The sequence below is a fragment of the Grampus griseus genome (assembly GCF_964374135.1).
Source record: "Grampus griseus genome assembly, chromosome: 3".
NCBI lineage: Eukaryota > Metazoa > Chordata > Mammalia > Artiodactyla > Delphinidae > Grampus > Grampus griseus.
In genome coordinates this window covers 114227115-114246726 of record NC_139019.1, presented here as the reverse complement: position 1 = coordinate 114246726, position 19612 = coordinate 114227115, and the positions used below count along the sequence as shown (strand labels likewise).

Here is a 19612-nt window from a genome sequence, read left to right as displayed (position 1 = left end):
GGAGTCCTACAGGTAAGGAAGTGGGGGAAAGATGGGGGAAATGAGAGCGTGTGAGGGGGCAGGCAGGGGGAGGGAAGGATGAGCGTAGGAGGGGACACCATGATGGAAGGTCTGTGCTGGGTACTGGCTCTCTGGTTCCCTGCAAGTCCCCTCCCCTCCTTGGTCCTCAGGTTCCTCACATGTAGAATGAAGGATGCTCTACTAGATGGTCTCTCAAGGCCTTTCTACCTTGGCATTCGAGTCGTCTTTCCAGGATCCTAACATGAAGTCTAGGGGGAGGTCCCAGCCAACCCAGGAGGAAGGGTAGAGGAGAGGAATGAGTCGTGTTGGCCCATCCACTACAATTAGGCAGCACCCAGGGATTCCTTGCCTTGTCCTTCTCTTCCTCTTTGCGGTTGGCTGCCTTACTCCCACCTGCTGCTTCCAGGAAGGGTTTCACGGGGCTAGAGAAGCATGTTGTCCAAGACCAGATATTTGGATTTTCCGAGGTTTGCTTCTCTCCACTCTGCTCTGTGACCCCAGATCATGGAGAACATAGTGGTTGCAATGTGAACAAAGGTTACAAATGTCCCAGATAATAATATAAGCAGCTGACATTTATTGAGTACTTACTGTGTGCCAAGCAGTGAGCTGAAGATATCGTATAGAAAGTAGAGGCAGTTATCCTAGTTCAGGAAGGAGGAAACTGAGGATCAGAGAGATTAACTGACTTGCCCAAAGTAAACACAGCTAATGTGGTGGAACCAGGGTTTTTTTGGTTTTGTTTTAATAAATTTATTTATTTTTGGCTGCGTTGTGTCTTCATTGCTGCGTGTGGGCTTTCTCTAGTTGCGGTGAGCGGGGGCTACTCTGTTGTGGTGCGTGAGCTTCTCACTGCGGTGGCTTCTCTGGTTGCAGAGCACGGGCTCTAGGTGCACGTGCTTCAGTAGTTGTGGCACGCGGGCTCAGTAGTTGTGGCGCATGGGCTTAGTTGCTCCGCGGCATGTGGGATCTTCCCAGACCAGGGCTCGAACCCCTGTCCCCTACATTGGCAGGCAGATTCTTACCCGCTGTGCTACCAGGGAAGCCCCCTGGAATCAGGTTTTGAATTGAGTCTTTCTCCCGCTCCAAACCTGTTCTTGAACCCTTACCATCCTGTACCTGCTCCACCTTTGTAAACCTGATTTTTACCTACCTGTCTGCCTCCTGTTGCACAGTGCCAGCTAGGAGGGTCAGCCACAGGGCATGGGTCTCAGCCCTGGGACCATTTGCCTTATTGCATGTTGATGCGTTTTTTTTTTTTTTTTTTTGCGGTATGCGGGCCTCTCACTGTTGTGGCCTCTCCCGTTGCGGAGCACAGGCTCCGGATGCGCAGGCTCAGCGGCCATGACTCACGGGCCCAGCCGCTCCGCGGCATGTGGGGTCTTCCCGAACCGGGGCACGAACCCGTGTCCCCTGCATCGGCAGGCGGACTCTCAACCACTGCGCCACCAGGGAAGCCCGATGCGTTTTGTTTTGTTGGAACATTGCATCAAAACTTCTTCATCTTTTTCAAAATGAAAATAACTTAGCTTTCTTTGATTATAGAAATGTATGCTCATTGTAGATTATTAAAAGGATTTCAAAATAAAGTAAAAATCACATGAAATCCTTCCACCCAGGGACAGTCACTGCTATCATTTTGATGAATTTTCTTCCAGATGTATCTCTGTGCACTTATTCACAAATAGGTCAAACTGTACACTTTTAGATAAATGGACTCTTGCTACACAGATTGAAATCTTTTTCTCTTACTCAACCAGATGCTACAGACTGCATTCAATGTTATCACTATGGGTAAAAACATCATTTAAATTGTAATAGGTGCATGGCATTTAATTATATTTATGTGCTATTATTTATGTAACTGTCATCTATTGATGGGCCTTGCAATAATTTCCATTTTTTAAAATATCTAAACATATATGTGTCAAATATCCTTTAAAAGATGGCATCTTGTTTTGGTTTGCATTTCTTTAATTGTGAGTAAGATTAATCTTGGTTTCAAAGGATTATTGGCATTTGTATATTTGGGAGGTGTGGAAATTCCCTGTTCATGTCCTTTGCCCATTTTTCTGTTAGACTGTATTTTTTAAATTAATGGTTTTTACATGCTCTTTTTAAAGAGTTTAGGCCCTTGTATGTGTTTTACATATTTTTTTCTTAGTTTGTAGTTTGTCTCTAAACTTGTTTGTAACATTTTGAATCCCGAAAAATAATAAGTAGTCAAATTAATCTATCTTCTGCTTTATAGCTTAGGTTTTGCTTAGAAATGTTTTCCCTGCTCTGAGATTTTAAAAAAAAAATACTCTGTGTTTTCTTCAAGTACTTTTATGATTTCTGTTTTATGTTTGAATCTTTGATGCACTTAGAATTTGTTTTGGTGTAAAGAGTGAGGGTAGGAATTCAGGTTTATTTGTATTGCAGATCATGAGGCTGTTGCCTCAAAGTTATCTTATTAAATAATCTCTCTCTCCCATGGACTTGAATATCACCCTCATTATGATCTAAATTTCTACCAGCTTTGTGTCTGGAGAATATTGATTCTAAGGTGCACTGTTGTTTTGTGTGCAGGTGGTTTTTTTATATCCCGGGTTTTCAGCTGGCCTTATTGCTTGTCTGTGACTTTTCTCTTTGAAAACTGAGGTTCTCATCCTATCTAATATCAGGTTAATGACGTCTTTTCCTGGGGAGTGTATTCTGGAGCTAAGGAAATGGTGCAGAGCTGGCCCATTTTCTTTGTGTGGTGACCCTACCCAGTGGCCTCTCCTTTTCTAGGCTCCATGTCTGGCTTTTACAGCACACACCCATGAAAAGACAGTTTTGAAAATCAAAGCCAAGTTTGTATCTGAGCCTGGACTAAGCATGCTTGAGACAACCCTCCCCCCACCCCCCGCTCCCCACCTCTGCAACATACCTTGTGTCCCTTCCCAGATATTGATTCTATAATTGAGAAGGGTCCACCCCCTGTTTCAGGAGGCCAAAGTTGTCCCCCTGTCGCCTCTACTCCTTAGGAACCATTTATTTTCCAAATGAAAATGTTTAGGTTTCTGAGCACATGGCCTTCTGCAGGCGACTGGCACCATGACTTCCTTTGAATCTGTTGAAGGAATTTAAAAAAAGGCGTTGCTGCTCTTTGCCTCATTGTTCCCCCAGCTTTAATCCTTAAATGATTTAAGGTTATATTGTCCATGCTGCTTCTCAGCCTCTACTCCTGTCACCATTGTGTGGGCACTTGAATTAACAAGATCTCCACTGTGGGTTTGAGGAGTGGGGTGTGCTGAGGGGAGCTGTCACTTTGAGGATTATGGACTGTGCCTTATCTCTTTAAATCATGATAATAATAGGCCAGTGCTAGTCATATCCTTACTTTACAGAGTTTAATCAGAGAGGTTAAGTAACTTGCCCAGTAATACAGCTAGTAAGTGCAGAGCTGGGGTTTGAACAAGGTCTGTTCCACTCCAAAGTCTTGTACCAAACTGCCTTCAGGGACAGGTTTTCACGTTTTGGTGGCAGATAAAAAAAGATTCTTTTCTTTCTCTTCCTTTTCTTTTCTCTTTTCTTTCTTGTTACTTCCCTCTCCCTATTTTTCCTTCCTTCCTCCCTCCCTCCCTCCCTTCCTTCCTTCTCTTCATCTTTCTTTTTTTTCTTTCGCATCAAAATATTCTTTAATTAAAGCTCTATCATATCTCATTCATCTCATTGAGATGCATTTCTAATACATTTACTTCTTTTTTTTTAAGTTAGTACTTTATATTTCTAGAGCAGTTTTAGATTCATAGCAAAATTGAGGGGGGGACTTCCCTGGTGGTCCAGTGGTTAAGACTCTACGCTCCCAGTGCAGGGAGCCTGGGTTCAATCCCTGGTCAGGGACTAAGATCCTGCATGCTGCAACTAAAGATCTCCTGTGCCACAATGAAGATCCTGCATGCAGCAACAAAGATCCTGTGGGCTGCAACTAAGATGTGGCGCAGCCAAATAAATAAATAAATTTTTTTTTTTTTTTCTGGTACACGGGCCTCTCACTGTTGTGGCCTCTTCCGTTGTGGAGCACAGGCTCCGGACGCGCAGGCTCAGCGGCCATGGCTCACGGGCCTAGCCACTCCGCAGCATGTGGAATCTTCCTGGACTGGGGCACGAACCTGTGTCCCCCGCGTCGGCAGGTGGACTCTCAACCACTGCGCCACCAGGGAAGCCCCAATAACTATTTTTTTAAAAATTGAGGGGAAGGTACAGAGATTCCCCATATACCTTCTGCCCCCACACATGCGTAGCTTTCCTCATTATCAACATCCCATATTTTTTAAAATTCCTATTTATTGAGGTACAATAATTTATTCACAGTAAAATTTGCTCTTTTTAAAAAGGGATGCAGTTTGATGAATTTTGACAAATGCATGCTGTCATATATCCACCATCCTCATCAAAATATAGAATATTTTAATCACTCCAAAAATTTCCCTTGTGCTGCTTTGTAGTCAAGCGCCTTCTCCCACCCCCAGCTCCTGACAGCTACTGATCTGATTTCTGTCCCTACAGTCTTCTCTTTTCTAGAATGTCATAAATGTATTGTAATTATGCCATATGTAGCCTTTTGATCTTGCCTTATTTCTCTTTGCATCATGTTTTTGAGATTCATCCATGTTGTTGCATGTATTAAGAGTTAATTCCTTTATATTGCTAAGGAATATTCCATTGTATGGATGGACTGTAATTTGTTTATCCATTTACTGGCTGATGGACATTTGGGTGTTCAGTTTTTGGCTATTACAAATAAAGCTGCTTTGAACATTCACTCACAGATTTTTGTGTGGACAAGTATTTTAATTTCTCTTGGGTAAATACTTTAAATTCTCTTGGGAGTAGGATTGTTGGGCTGAATGGTAACTGTAAGTTTAACTTTTTAAGAAATTGCTAAACTGTCTTTCAAGATGACTGTGCCATTGTGCTTTCCCATCAGCAACGTATGAGAGTTCTTGTTACTCAACTGTCTCACCACTCCTTGTATTATCTATTTAAAAAAAAATTTGGCCATTCTAGTAGGTATGTGGTCGTATCTCACTGTGGTTTTAATGTGCATTTCTCTAATGATTAATGATGTTGAGCATCTTTTCATGTGCTTATTTGCCATTTGTTTGTCTTCTTTGGTGAAGTCTTTGTTCAAATCTTTCCCCATTTAAAAAATTATTTTCTACTTATTGAGTTGTAAGAGTTCTTTATAGGTCTGGCCAACTCAAAGTCTTTGCTTTTGACCATCACATGCTACTAACCCCACAAAGATGATAGTAGCAGGTCTAATTGCTGAGCACGTGCCAAGCGCTGAGCTGAGTGATTTACATTTATTATCTAATAAGATTTTCAAAATTGTCGTTATCCCCCTTTTACACATGGGGAAGTTGGATCTCGGGTTATGTCACCTACTCGCCGTGTATTAGTTTCTGCATTCCAGATTACCCTAACCTTGGTGGCTTGACACAGCAAACGTTTGTTATCTTAGTTTCTGTGGGCAGGGATCCTGGAAAGGCTTAGCTGGGTCATCCTGGCCCAGGGCCTCTGGTGGGGTTGTAGTTGAGCTGCTGGTTGGGACTGCAGTCACCCCCAGGCTTGTTTGGGGAGGATCTGATTCTAAGCTTACGCTTGTGGTTGCTTGTAGGTATCAGTTCCCCACCCCACAGGCCTCTCCATAAGCTGCTCGGGTGTCCTCATGACATGGCAGCTGGCTTCCCCAGAGTGAGTGATTCTACAGCAAAAGAATGAGAGAGCACGCCCATGACAGAAGCTGTAGTCTTTAAATAACCTTCTCTCAAAGTGATGTCCCATCACATCTGCTGTATTTTATTTCCTGGGTGCGAGTCAGCAAGTCTACCCCACACTCAAGGGAGGGGGTGGTGATTAAGTTCCATGTCTTGAGTGGAGGAATATCAAAGAATTTGCGATGTATCTGGAAGCACAGCTAGTAAATAGCTAAGCTGAGATTTAAGTCCAGGGTGACTGACTTCAGACCTTGCCTCCACGTTTCACAAAAGCATTTTAGCTGAGTACTGGGTAGAAAGAAACCTGATTCCTACCCTCTGAGGACTTTTAAGAAGTCCCTCTGAGAAAGTAAGGTAGAAATATACAAGTGGCCAAATAAAAGGAGGAAGAAGAGACGTTGAGAGACAATGGGGCTACTTGGAGGAGTGGCCACAGGAATTCCAAGGGCCAGCTGGCTTGTGCTTTCATGAATTCAGTCCAAGTTGGCTTTCTGACAGAGCTGACTTTGAGAAACAAAGGGGTGGAGAGAGATTTGCACATTGTTCTCAGCAATTCTCAGCAGAGAACCTGTTTGCCAGCCAAACCTCCTCCCTGAAAGAAACAAGATTCTGCCTTGAGATAGCTGCAGAGGCTAAGAAGGGTGTTTTTTTCTTGTGCCATATATGCATTGATCATACTGACATATTCAAGCCAGAACAGCTAATAGCATCATCTGGGCTCCCACACGTTCACCACCCAGCACTTTCCCTGAGGCTGGGTTGCCATGGACAACCAGGGGCTGACTCCCAGCCACTCACGATACTCCTGCATTACCTTGTGCTGCAGATGGCAGCAGAGAAATGAGGTTCCGGGAAGATGCAAATAAACCCTTTGGAGATGTACTGAATCTGGCACTTTTCACTGTCATTTCAGTGCAGTTGACATCTTTATTCAACTCTTTAAAATGACACCAAAAAGCCATTAAGCCATTTGGGCTGGAAGTGGGTGGCTTCCTCCTGAGTTGGTCTGTCCTGCCTTCAGAAGACAGTGTTGGAAACAAGGCTGTTGGCAGGGTGGGTAGGATGACTTCTCACCTGGGCCAGGCCCATGGATGGACACTGCTCCTCCCGCATCTCGGTCCTTTAAATGGACCCAGGCAAGACCCTGGGAAACACCCTGGGGTCCTGAAAACCCCCCGTCATTATCCCTGGAATTACTGGCGCTCACTTTCCCGTTCACAGATCATAAGCGTCCTTTTCTACCATTTGTTGGGAATCTGTTTTAGCAGCTGCTTTAAATGGTAGTAATGATGCTGGTGTTGATCTAATAATAGAAGTTAACATTTACTGTGTGCTGTTTACCGAACGCTGTGCTAAATGCTTTATATCATTTAAGCCTCCTGACACCCATGGGAGAAACATCCTATTATCCTGATATTTTAGGTGATGGAAGCGAGCTTGGCAAGGTTAAGTGCCTGCCCAGGTTCACACAGCTAGTTAGTGACGGGGCTGGTATTTGAGCGCAGGTGTGTCTGACTCCAAAGTCCGTTTCCCACTCCTGCTCTCCTCCGTGGGTCTTGCTCCCGCGCTGCTGCTTCTTCACCTCTCGTGGTCCGTGCACCTTGGCTGTCAGTCCTTGCCTGGAGCACCTGTTGCTCAGAACCTGCTGGGACAAGTCTTCTGCCTCGACCTCGACATGCTCCTTCGGATGAATTTTTGGTGTTAGCCCTGCGGCCCCACGCACCAGGGTAAGAGAGACTCTTGCTTCCTGCCCTGGCCCGAGGGACCGACTGGCTGGGCCTGCCTTCTGCCCAGTTCACCGGTCATGGAAGAGAGTTTGGACACACACTCTACTCTTGCCTGATGAACAAGGTGTGCAGAGCCTGGGTCATTCCACTCCCCTGAGTGCCGAGTCTAATGACTTAGGGTTAGGGTCCTGATGCACAAATGGGCTGGAAAGCTCTGCGCTGTTCACTTCCTGCCCTCCCCCTGGCTAGTCTCTGCTACCTGATGGCTCTCAGACACAGAGCAGTTGTCATGTTGTGAGGAGGGACCAACATGCCTGCACTGACACAGTCACGCTGGTGGAGTTCAGACTCATCCAAGTGAAAGAAACAGTGTTAAATGTTTTTTTAAAAAACATCTTGTTATGCTGGGAGTGAAATTTCCTTCCCAAGGACTCAGGTAGTCTTTACATGGTCTCACTAATGTCCCTAAAGTAAATGGCCATTTGACTTTCTAAAATGAGAGTGTTTTCCTTGGGAGTGGTCCAGTAGCCATGTCCCACACAGTTGAGTCTGGCTCACCAGTGTTGTGTCACCCAGAACTCTCCACTCACCAAGAGGTCTGCAGCCTTTAACACAGTGATGACTGAGACTGGGGTCAGGACCCTGGGTGCCCTGCAGGGCTCCCAAGTACATTGCTGTCCTTGAGTGTGATGAGGTTATGTTTGGTCTAGCATAATTGTTAGCCTGAAACTAGTTCTTTAGTATTTTATGATTCTCATATGACCACCGGTAGTTCTTACTCAGAGTTACCTTGAAGGATAAATGTTAAACATAGTGATCATTTAATAAGCTGATTTGACTCAGTAATTTCTATTAAAGACATTACACATCTTTAGTAAAGTGGGATTTAGGGATGTCAGGGGAAGAAAGAAATATGCCTATTGAAGTCTTTGGGCCTGAGTTTTTCTGGAAATGTCAAATGTGGGCTTGCAAGAAAGAATGGTTCAAGTCTCTTCTTGCCCTGATAAGAAGAGACTTGAGTATCTGGAGGTTTACAGTTTCAGAGATGTAATACATGTAGACTTTGGGGAATACTCGTTTTTGTCTAATTGGTTGCTAAAATCAGGTATCTATGGAAACAACCATCTGTTAGTAGTCAAGATAGGAAATGTATTCTTTTTATGCTGTACAATTACACAGTGATGACCGTAGTGCTCCTTGTATGATGGTTTTTTGTAAGACCTGCCATAGAAATTGGACTTCTCATGTCTACGAGAGAAGGAGAAAGTATACCTACTCCTCCCTCTGCCTTGAGCTACCTCTACATTTTCAGAAACCAATGGTCCTACCCCCACGAAACCTCATAATTGCTCTTCCCAGATTATTGTACAAGTTTGGAATTTTAAAAGTCGTCTCTCACCAGTGGTTTTATAAGCTCAAAGGCAAGTTTATTTTGAAAACCTTGTTCTGTATCTTTTTTGTCTTTCTATGCAGGTTTTACTTTAACATTAAATTTTTTGCATTTCTATAATATCGCTTCTGTGTTACTATGAAAATTCTCAGAGATGAGTGCTGGATTTTCTCCAGTATGAATATACCTCCCTACCCTGGCGGAAGATGGTTTCTGGGACATGGTTAAGTCCCCTGAAGCTTCGCCTTTTTTGTTTATAGAAGAGGTCTTGATAGCTTATGCAAAGAATAAACAGCCTTCTGGTGGTTGAGTCAAAAGATGGGAAAAGCTCTCTTTCTCTTTTTGTTTGTTTTCCTCAAATTCTGTCCCCAGAATTGTAATCTGGTATCTAACATGTTTTAACCCAAGAAAGAGACATTCTAGCTTGTGTGTTTTTTTTTTTATTTAACTGTGTATTTTTTTTTAATTAAAAAAATTATTTAATTTATTTATTTTTGGCTGTGTTGGGTCTTTGTTGCTGCGTGCGGGCTTTCTCTAGTTGCAGCGAGTGGGGGCCACTCTTCGTTGAGGTGTGCAGGCTTCTCATTGCAGTGGCTTCTCTTGTTGCGGAGCACGGGCTCTAGGCACGCGGGCTTCAGTAGTTGTGGCACGTGGGTTCAGTAGTTGTGGCTCATGGGCTCTAGAGCGCAGACTCAGTGGTTGTGGCGCACGGGCTTAGTTGCTTCACGGCATGTGGGATCTTCCTGGACCAGGGCTTGAAACCGAGTCCCCTGCGTTGGCAGGCAGATTTTTAACCACTGTGTCACCAGGGAAGCCCTGTAACTATGTATTTTTTCATTTAACTCTTTGCATGTGGTCTTTACTATTCATTTATTCTTTATTCCAAATAAATATTTGAGTCATCACTTTTACCTGGTACCCTAGGGCCCTAGGGTTATCTTGGTGATTGAGGCAGGTACATTTTTCTGCGCTGGCAGGGCTCACTGTCTAGAAGGGAGACAAGGTTACTGGACAGTTACAGCACAACATGGGGCACTTTTAGTGGGAGAACCCAGGGCATATGTGTTCTCAGAGAAGGACCTGTAACTCAGCTTTGGAGGTCAGAGAGGTCCTCTTGGAGGAAGTGACGTGTAAACTGAGACCTGAAAGATAAGCAGTTGTTGGGGGGGATCAGATGAGGGAAGAGTGTTTCAAGGAGAGGGTGTTGGGTACTTGATGTCACTGCAGAAAGAAAACTAAAAACTAGTTTTATTCCCAGTTAGCCCCAAAATCAGATTTCAAAGAAAATCCTTGTAACGGTTTGACTTCATTTCAACTTTACCAACTCAAAACCAGAAAGACAGTACAAGTTCTAGGTATGTTTTTGAATGCGGGTCATTCAGCCCTGGAGGAATAAGTTGGGCATTGTCTGACGTTTGCCAAGAGGCTGTGTTCATTAACATCCCCCTTGAACTGTTCATGGATGCCTATCTAAGCAAAGAATTACAGATGGGAAGGAATGTAGAATTCTGCATCTCTCTGAAAAGGGCTGCTCTTGACACAGGGCAGTGGACCTTCTGAGCAGAGGAAAGTCAAATGCAGAACATTTATTTATGCAGGCACCAACAGCTCTAAGTCTGGACTATGTGTCCTGGGTTCCTTTGGCATGTTCCAGAGGTCAGAACGGAATTCTGAGTTTTTGAACATTGGTCACTTACATTCGGTCACAGAAGCGCTATAGACTAACTCTGATGACCAGTGACCACCCACATGGGCAGTAGGTGAGCCTGAATCTAGAATCTTGGGTCATAAATAATTGATCTTGAGCAATGATTGTCAGCCCTATACCTGTCTCCCTATATGGTGGATAATGTTCAGCTGCACTCACAGATTTTGATGATCACTTTTCTCCCCAGAAATGCTTTGCAGGGAAGCAGGGATCACTGTGATAATTATAACGGCAGAAATGGTTGATGGTACATCATCAGGAAATCTCTATGTTTGTGGGTTAAAACAGGAGTTGTCAAAGTATGACTCTTGGAAATGCAGCATCAGCATCAACTGGGAACTTGTTAGAAATGCATATTTTCAGTCCTGCTTCAGACCTACTGAATCAGAAACTCTGTGGGGTAGGGCCCAGCAATTTGTGTCTCAGCAAGCCCTCAAGGGGATTCTGATGCACACTGAAGTTTGAGAACCATTGTGGTAAATAAGACAAGCCACAGATAATGAGAAGATCCTGTGACTTACGTTGATTGTCTGCCTGTGACTTTATCCCTTTCTCTCCACTTAAGAAGGCAATTTGGAATGAGTGAGTGAGAGTGAAGTCATTGTGGCGACAGCCATGAATTTGTAGACTTACTGACATATGTAAACTATTGTTAACTTTGGTGCTTTAATTTTTATTTATTAATAACACATGACAAAAGTCACAGCAATGGGGATACCACAGTGAACTGCTGAAGTTCTGTTGCTGCAGGCAGAACAGTGGCTTTCATTGTTTTTTAAAATACTACATCCTACGCTAAGAAATGTGTTTAAATTGCTCTCTAGGAGATACATACATGTGTGTATAACCAGAACAAATATTTCATGAAATAACATCCGTACTATATTTTCTGTGCTGTTCTATTAAAAAGTATGCTGGTTGAAACCCGTTAAATTGATCTAGTGACCCACCAATGAAATGTGACCTGCAGTTTGAAAAACACGGTGTAGTGAGCTGTCCTGGCATAGACCCTGTCTCTGGAGCAGGAGACAGGTGGGGCTGCACTCACTCCTGTGTTAGGTGCACTTGGCTCTCAGTCTCTCTTCTGCTGCGCTTAGCTGTGTGACCTTGGGCAATTTACCTATGTTCTCTGAGCTTTACTTTCCTGACCTGTCAATGTGGACGATAATATCTACCTTGCAGAGTTGTGGTGACAAACAAATGACAACATACTTCACAAGATGACTGGCTGTGGTAGCTACTACCTTACTTGTGGAAATAACACTATAGCACTGTGTTTTCAGTACATCATCAGTTACATGCATTTTTGTGGTGACCACCACAAAGCTGTGTTTTACAAATTTTTTCCCATACTGCAGTGAATAAGTGCTCCCTATAATCTATGCATTCAGAAATATTTTTGAATAAATTTTATCTTAAAATGCATCCAAATTCTGTACTCTATTCCGGAATATATGCATATTTTGATATATATATGGGAATATTTTATTTTGATTTAAAATTTAGTCCCCTTGCCCCCAATGCTTAAGGACACTCAGATTGCAGAAGATGCCCCAAGTGGCTATACCCCCAACACAGCCCTGAGCAGGGGCACTTGGGAAACGTAGACTTTATGGTTGTGTTTCTGTGGGAAGATGCTCGTTAGACTTTTCTTGAATGTTCAGACCTGTTGGTGATTAGGGACAGCACCTTCACGTACGTAGCTCTGTAAACTGGCATCTCAGATCATCCACGGACCCTGGGCAGTGAGCATGTGGACGTAACAGGGATTGATGACCCATGAATCTGGATGTTGGGGAGACCCAGCTAATGTCCACTTGTCTTTCTGGAGGTCATGATCGTGGTTGGCGGCCAGGCACCCAAGGCCATCCGCAGTGTGGAGTGCTATGATTTTGAGGAGGACCGGTGGGATCAGATTGCTGAGCTCCCCTCCAGGAGATGCAGAGCAGGTGAGCCGCACTGCCTCCCGGTGTGCAGGCTGCCTTTCCACTCCGCCCCACCCCTGCCACCACCGCAGGTCTCTACTGGGTGCCACAGTCCTGCTCCTTGTTTCCAAAAGCATCTGTGCATTCCACACTCCCTTCCTTTCCCTTCCCCACCTGCACAGTTTCTAGCTGCACCTTCTGGGGTCAGTTCTCATGTGCTTAGGGACTTCAGGCTAATCCAAGTACTTGCTTGAATCAAACAAAACTAGAAATGCAAATGTGAGAAGAAATCCAGTGAGTCCCAAATATCTAAAGTTGGAGATCACCTTCTGTGGTGAATTATTTACATGCCTGCCTCGTTCCCCCATTGTCACTCATTAACGTGAGTCATCAGCCGTCTGAGATGACCTTGATGCCTTGGTTTCCTGTGCCTCAGGTGTGGTGTTCATGGCTGGCCACGTGTACGCTGTGGGCGGGTTCAATGGTTCACTGCGTGTGCGGACAGTGGACGTGTATGACGGGGTGAAGGACCAGTGGACGTCCATCGCCAGCATGCAGGAGCGCCGGAGCACGCTGGGAGCAGCTGTGCTCAACGACCTGCTCTACGCCGTCGGGGGCTTTGATGGCAGTACTGGTAGGTCCCGGACTCAGTCCCCATCCAGCCTAGGACACACCTTCCATGCAACCCTGGTTTGGTCAGCCATTTCTTGGGCCAACCGCTGGTCCCTCTGTAGCTACTGCCCCGAGAACATACCCATCCTTCCTCCTCTCCCAGCTTGCGTGTCAGAGGCACACCTTCCTACACACAGAATATGTGACTGCCCGCGTGCTGTCATTTCTAGGGCTCTAGGAAGGACCCCACCCTCCGAAGAGGCCCTTTTCTCCTTTCCAGTGTCTGTTAACCCATTTATTGTGGAGATGAGGCTTAGAGCAAGCTCAGCTGGATGGTGTCTCAGAACTGTGGTCTGAACCCTCCTCTGAACAGATGAGGGAGCTAAGGTTCAGCTATGGGAAGAGACGTGGCTTAGGTCACACAGTCTTTGCCCATTGCCCTTTCTACTGCCCCACCAAAGCTGTGCAAGGTTGTGCCACTGCAGAAGCGTCCCCTTGCTCCTGGCTTTCATCTAGCTCCAAAATAAGCATTAGAAACTACTAGTGGACATGGACTTGGAGAGATTATCTCCAGGTGGATGTCTCTGTTGACAGCAACTCTGTTAAACTAAAGTGACATCTTTTGGCCCCCAGTGACAGGAAAAACAATATATTTTACCTCCCTGAAATTTCATTTGTGTCTTCACCAATTGGTAACCTTTTTCAGCCTTCTCTTTGCCTGTTTCATTAATGCCAAGATCTGTAGCCCCTCCAGAGGCTGCTTCTAGTGAGTGGGAACTGGGAATAAAGAGAACAAAGGATAGTGGGGCATTGTTTCTTTTAGGCATTGCTTTTGGCTGCCAGTAGAAAACCTGATTAAACTGTGGCTTAAACAAATGAGAGCTTTTGCTTTGTTCATGAAACAAGAAATTCAGAGGTTGGCAGTTGCCACCTTCGTCCAGTTGCTCAAGGATACTGGGGCCAAGTTCCTGAAGAGTCTTTTGGACTTATCCTCATGGTCACAAGATGGCTGTTATACCCAGCCAACACATTTGTGTTCCAGGTAGCAAGAAGCAGGAAGGGGTGTGGGGGCTTATCAGAAAAGCAAAGGCTGTTTCAGAGATCCTGCTTAGATTGCATTGACTTGGTCACCCACAGCTCCAAGGGATTCTGGAAAGGTACGTTTTCAGACTTCCAGCCTCTAAAATAGAGGAAGACAAGGGAAAAGAGGGATAGAATAGGTGTTCAGCGAGGCAACCTCAGGTATTTATTCCATTCTGTCGGTTTTATGGTTTACGTTATACCCCTGGGCCTCTCACAGCCCACCCTCTAGGTCAGGTCTTAGTGGTCCCCTCAGGCAGACACAGTGCAGACGTGTTTAGGGAGGTGCCACGGGCTGCACAGTGAGGCAGAGGTAGTGCTGAGTCATACACCCAGGTTTCCAGCCCCCAGGTCTGCACTGTTCCCCCATCCTCACTGTTCGCACAGCAGGGTGAGGCTTGGCACCATAGAAACCTCATGAGTCTCTTGTCTCCCAGGCCTGGCGTCAGTGGAAGCCTATAGCTACAAGACCAACGAGTGGTTCTTCGTGGCCCCAATGAACACACGGCGGAGCAGTGTGGGTGTGGGTGTCGTAGAGGGTAAGGAGCGGCAGTGGGTGGTGGCCTGTTCCTGCCCTGGCCCCTGGGCCTTCTCCTGGTGTCCTGACTCTATTCCTCCCGTTACTGCTGAGTCTGGTACTAGTATCCTGATGAGCGGATGAGAAGAATTGAGACTCAGAAAGGTGAAGCTACTGGCCCAAGGCTAGAAAGTGGGTGAGCTGGGTTGGGGGGCGTGGGAGGAGCCTAGAGGGGAGATGCTGGCCTGTTGCTTTGGCCACTTGTCTCTATTACGAGTTGGAGAATCCAGAGTCAAGATATAACCCAGGAGTATAATGTGGAGGGGGTGAGAGTCAATTGTTTGTTTAATTTTGTCCTCATGTTCACATGTTAAGCATTATTAACAGAGCCCCGAGTGAGGTGGGCACCTTTCCCTGGTTCTGATTAGTCACTACAAGACAGGTTGGTGGGTCCTGCTCTAGTCAGGAAAGGTGTGTGCGGTGAGACAGGAGCGAATGGTGAGGTCTGGGGCCTGTTTAGACAGTGCACTGTAGTTTTTAAACGGTTTTCATCTCCAATTTCTCATTTTGTTCCTAAAACTCTCCTGAAGGAGATGGGCAGGACTTAGATTTTCTCTGTTCTCCAGAAAGGGAAACTGGTCCCAGAGGGGTAGTCAATGTGCCCTGTGCTAGTAAATAGCACAGCCACTCCTTGAACCCAGGTCTTCTAACTCCCAACTCAGACCATTAGCAAATGCTAATAGAGAGACATTTTAGAAATATGTATGAATTCAACGTATTAAAGCATAGAGTATTATTTGGACTAAAATGCTATACTTTGCAGGACAACACTGATTCATTAACCTGTCCTGAAGTGGGAATTTAGCTGGAAATCTGTGCATTCACACATGTATACAGGCATTTTCTATGTCACGTGCACACACAACACATACACATGCTTCAGGGAGAGTGTAATGTGCGGTGAGTTAGACATTAATATAAGGATTCTTTTCTCTCGCTGCATTTCTTGGTCCATACCAGTATTATGTAGTTTAAATTTTAATTTAAAAGTATATTGTTCTAACATACTGAATGAGTCATCTTAGTGAGTGCAAGGATTTTTGTCCTCCTACCGAGATAAAATTGTTTCTTGCAATCTCATCCTCCCGTTGGAACAGAAGTTGATTTGTCTGCCAAATGCAAGTGCTTTGTCTAGCCACCTTCCCATTTCCCCCCTTTTTCCTTAGCCAGGAATATCAAACAATAGAGTTGGGGTTAAAAATAGCATATCCCTGAAAGGAGAAACACTGAGTGGGTATTTTTTCAGCTGACGCAGAGTTGGAATGGTGGATGGGGGTTAGGGGAGATACCTTCCTGGTACTCATCTGAAATACTCCCCTTGACAGAGCCTTCTGCGAGCATGTTCTGTGTGGCAGAAGTGCTGTGCGGTAGCACGCCCTGTTGACCTGGAGGACAGACTGGGGATTTATTGATCTTGTCCAACCTGAATCTGAAGCTCTTTCGGCTGGGAGTCACCCTGGGGCAGCAGAGTCCAATGGACAGCTTTGGTGAGAATGTCCAGGGAGGGTCTTAAGTGGAGGCTCCTTCCCCGTGGCCCTGAAGATACAGCTCCCCACGCTGTCTGCACAGAACCCGCCTCCCTCTCATCGTCTCCTTACCATGGCTACATAGCCTAAATAACACTGGGGAAAAAAGAAAGAAAATCAGGATCATCTGCTACTGGCTGCCTTGAAGAATCTCTATGTAGGAAGAGGGACAGTGAGGCTGGGAGATTAGGCAGAAGCTCCCTGCAGAGCGGAGGTCGTGTGTTACAGAGCCTGGGGTTGCCCTCAGGAGCTTCTCTTCTCCTCCACGCCCCAGGCCTGTCTCCTCCCTAGTGAGGGACAGCTGGCTGGGCAGGTGGTTACCTCTGAGCCAGACACACCACGAGAGTAGCCTGGGTCCTGGGGGAGCTCTGAGTCAGGATTTTGCCCTCCGGTTTAGGCGAGGGCAGAGTCAGGAGGAGGTGTCCTTTTCTTCTAGAAGGGCTGGTTGAGAGGGCTGTGGGGGCAGAACACAAACCCAGGCTCAATGATAGAAGAAGGAATAATTTTACATCTGATGCAGCAAACGTCCTGATGGTACAACATAGTTCTGAGCCTGAGAATCTCTTTCTAACTTAAAATGATTGTAGATTTTTCACATACTTGGTGGTACTCTTGGTACCTCTCCATTAAGAAAGCACATAGTGACCAAAAAAATCTTTTGATTGAGTAACCCTGTTAAGTAGATTTGCATCTGGTGGTGTTTATTTAGTCTGTAGCTAGTGTTTAAGATCCTTATTATAATTCCAGGGTCCCCATAGGACTGAGACCCCAGGTGAGGTAGGACACCCACACCCAACACACACACACACACACACACACACACACACACACACACACACACACACACACACACACACACACACACACACGAGACCTTCCCACTGTATTCTAAGACTACATGTTAAACCCAAATGTTTGAATCTCTCTCTGAGATCATTCAAATACCAGTTTCCTTCCCCCTTGCCCAACCTCACCAGCATCCTCAGAACAAACTGTTGCTCTTTGATAGCCGTTTATGGTATTTTATTTTTAAAATAGGTGATGGTGCTTCAGGGGTCTTGTGTATGGCTCAGAGATTGCAAGGGGGTCTGCAGATAAATTCCAGCCAACCCATCCCACAGTGCACACAGAGCACTCCATTCACACGTTCTGCCTGCCCGGGTTGTGGACAGAGAACAAAACATGGAGGAGACAATGTTTGGGTTCTTGTTGGAGAATATTTTTCCTTATTTGTTCTGTCTGCTGTTGTGAGCCTTTACCCAGAAAGTCTGCCTGCCTGGCTGCACCTGGGGCCCTCAAGCTTTCCGTCTCTCCGGTGCCTTGTTCTGGAGAAGATCTAATGAGTTCACTAGGAAGAATATGTTGAGCCCCAGTGACAGCAGGCCATCGCTTTGCACTGGCTGTTTGGGGTGTGCTTTTTGAGAAAGAGGTTCAGTCAGTACTGCTTTGAGGAGGAACTCAGGGCTTAAGAGGAAGTGGAGACAGAGTCGTGAAGCATGCTTACCCTGGTTGGGGAGGGAGTCGTGGTCTTCCTGGGGGAAGGTGTCCTGAATCCTGATGGAGGTGAGGGTGCCCCAGTGGGTTACAAGTGGAGTTTCCGCCACGCTCCAGTTCTATGCGAGTCTGAAGCACCACCCTCAGCCACTTTGTCTGTTCCAGGGAAGCTATATGCCGTTGGGGGTTATGATGGGGCTTCCCGCCAGTGCCTGAGCACCGTGGAGCAGTACAACCCAGCGACCAATGAGTGGACATACGTGGCAGACATGAGCACTCGTCGCAGCGGCGCAGGTACGGTGTGTGTGGGGGGGCAAGGTCAGGGGGCAGGCTGTGTCTGATCTCACAGGTGGGTCTGGAGGCCAAGAGCTTAACATTCTACCTTATTTTCCCTCCCTCTTCTCTCCTTTCAGTGTATATAATCCCACTTGCACCTTTGCAGCTGACACAAGCACTTAGGAGTTAACCCTTCTCAGGGGGATCCCTTTGGTAGAGAACAGATGAGATCATATTCCCTTCATCGTCATCTCTTCCGTTTCTTTGGAGGTGTCTGCATCTCTTGAAAAGTGAAGCTTGCTATGTGCCAGGTGCTGTCCTAATAAGCACTTTCTATGCCTCATCTTATTTAATCCTCTTCACAGCCCTGCAGGGTAGACACGACGTAACTCCACTTAACAGATTTAGAAAGTAAGTCAACCAGGGGTTGAGTAATTAGCCCAAGGTCATATCATTAGTCACTGGCAAAGTTGGGATTCCTACTCAGGTTTGTTGCATTTTGAAGTTAGATTTTTTGGACCCCAGATTATCAGAGTCTCATTCTCATGAAGTAGTGTGACAAGCATGGCTGTCCCAGTCTTCCTTGGAAAAGCTAAACTCGCCTGTCTCTGTCTTGGGGGCTGAAAGCCAAGCTATTAGTGTTAATATCGGGAGATAAACTTATGTCTCCCCCCAACTTTTCTTCACTTCAGCCCCCTCCCCCCCATGGGAGGAGAATAAATCCCCACATGGGGCCCACTTCCGCCTCCTGTGGGAAGGCCAGGAGCTGTGTGGTCCTTTGGGATTTTCCAGGAAGTGGAGCAACAGCCCCTTCTTCCCTGCTTTGTCTGCCCCATCATCTAGGGGCCCAGAGGAAAGGGTCTGGGAGGGCAGAGGGAGGCGCTGGAGGCCGGGCATTGGCTCTCTGCTCGCGGTTCCTGTGGGAGTGGTGACTGATGACCAACCTGGCTGGCAGGAAGGCCATGTGACTTCTGGGAAGGGAAGCCACAACTGGGAGCTTTTCCCCACCATGTTATTACTTTATCTTTCTTTTTGTATTTTTGAAGGTTGAGTTGTGATCTCATTTTATACAACCAAACACATGACCACTTCCTTAGTATTCCTTAAAAATTATGCTATTTTAATATTTTTCAAGAACCACTGTATGCCCACTGGTTAGAAAAGAAAATGCTGTATGATTCCATTTAAGAAACATTTGTGTTTGGAAGGCTATTTTTAGGGAGCTCGTCTCTGCTGATCTGAACAGGTTGGCCCTTCCTGAACGTGCAGCAAATGCATGGAAGTCAGGAGGGCTGGATCTTGGTTCTGGGTCTGCTCGAATGTCCCTGTGGTCTTGGCCTCTGATTCCTCAGATGTGAAATGAATGGGTTGCAATAGGTGTTCCCTAGGGCCCAGTTCAATTCACAGATCCTCTGGTTCTCCTGCCATCATAGGACTCTTTTAGTAGTTTTGGTTTACGGTACTGGTAGAATCTTCTTTGTATTTCCTGGAAATCCTGTGTGTGACTTGAGGTGTGCAAGAAAGTG

General features: G+C 45.8%; 1 protein-coding gene across 5 annotated transcripts in view; it reads left to right on the top strand.

Annotated features, from left to right (window-relative positions):
- Positions 1–19612, top strand: part of KLHL3 (kelch like family member 3) — a 110368-nt gene that overhangs the window by 79480 nt on the left and 11276 nt on the right. For all 5 annotated transcript variants that reach the window (XM_082652129.1, XM_082652128.1, XM_082652130.1 and 2 more), the window contains 4 exons: positions 12428–12545; positions 12958–13155; positions 14651–14752; positions 17976–18104. In XM_082652129.1, the coding sequence (XP_082508255.1) occupies positions 12428–12545; positions 12958–13155; positions 14651–14752; positions 17976–18104 (547 nt within the window). The remainder of the gene's footprint in view (positions 1–12427; positions 12546–12957; positions 13156–14650; positions 14753–17975; positions 18105–19612) is intronic.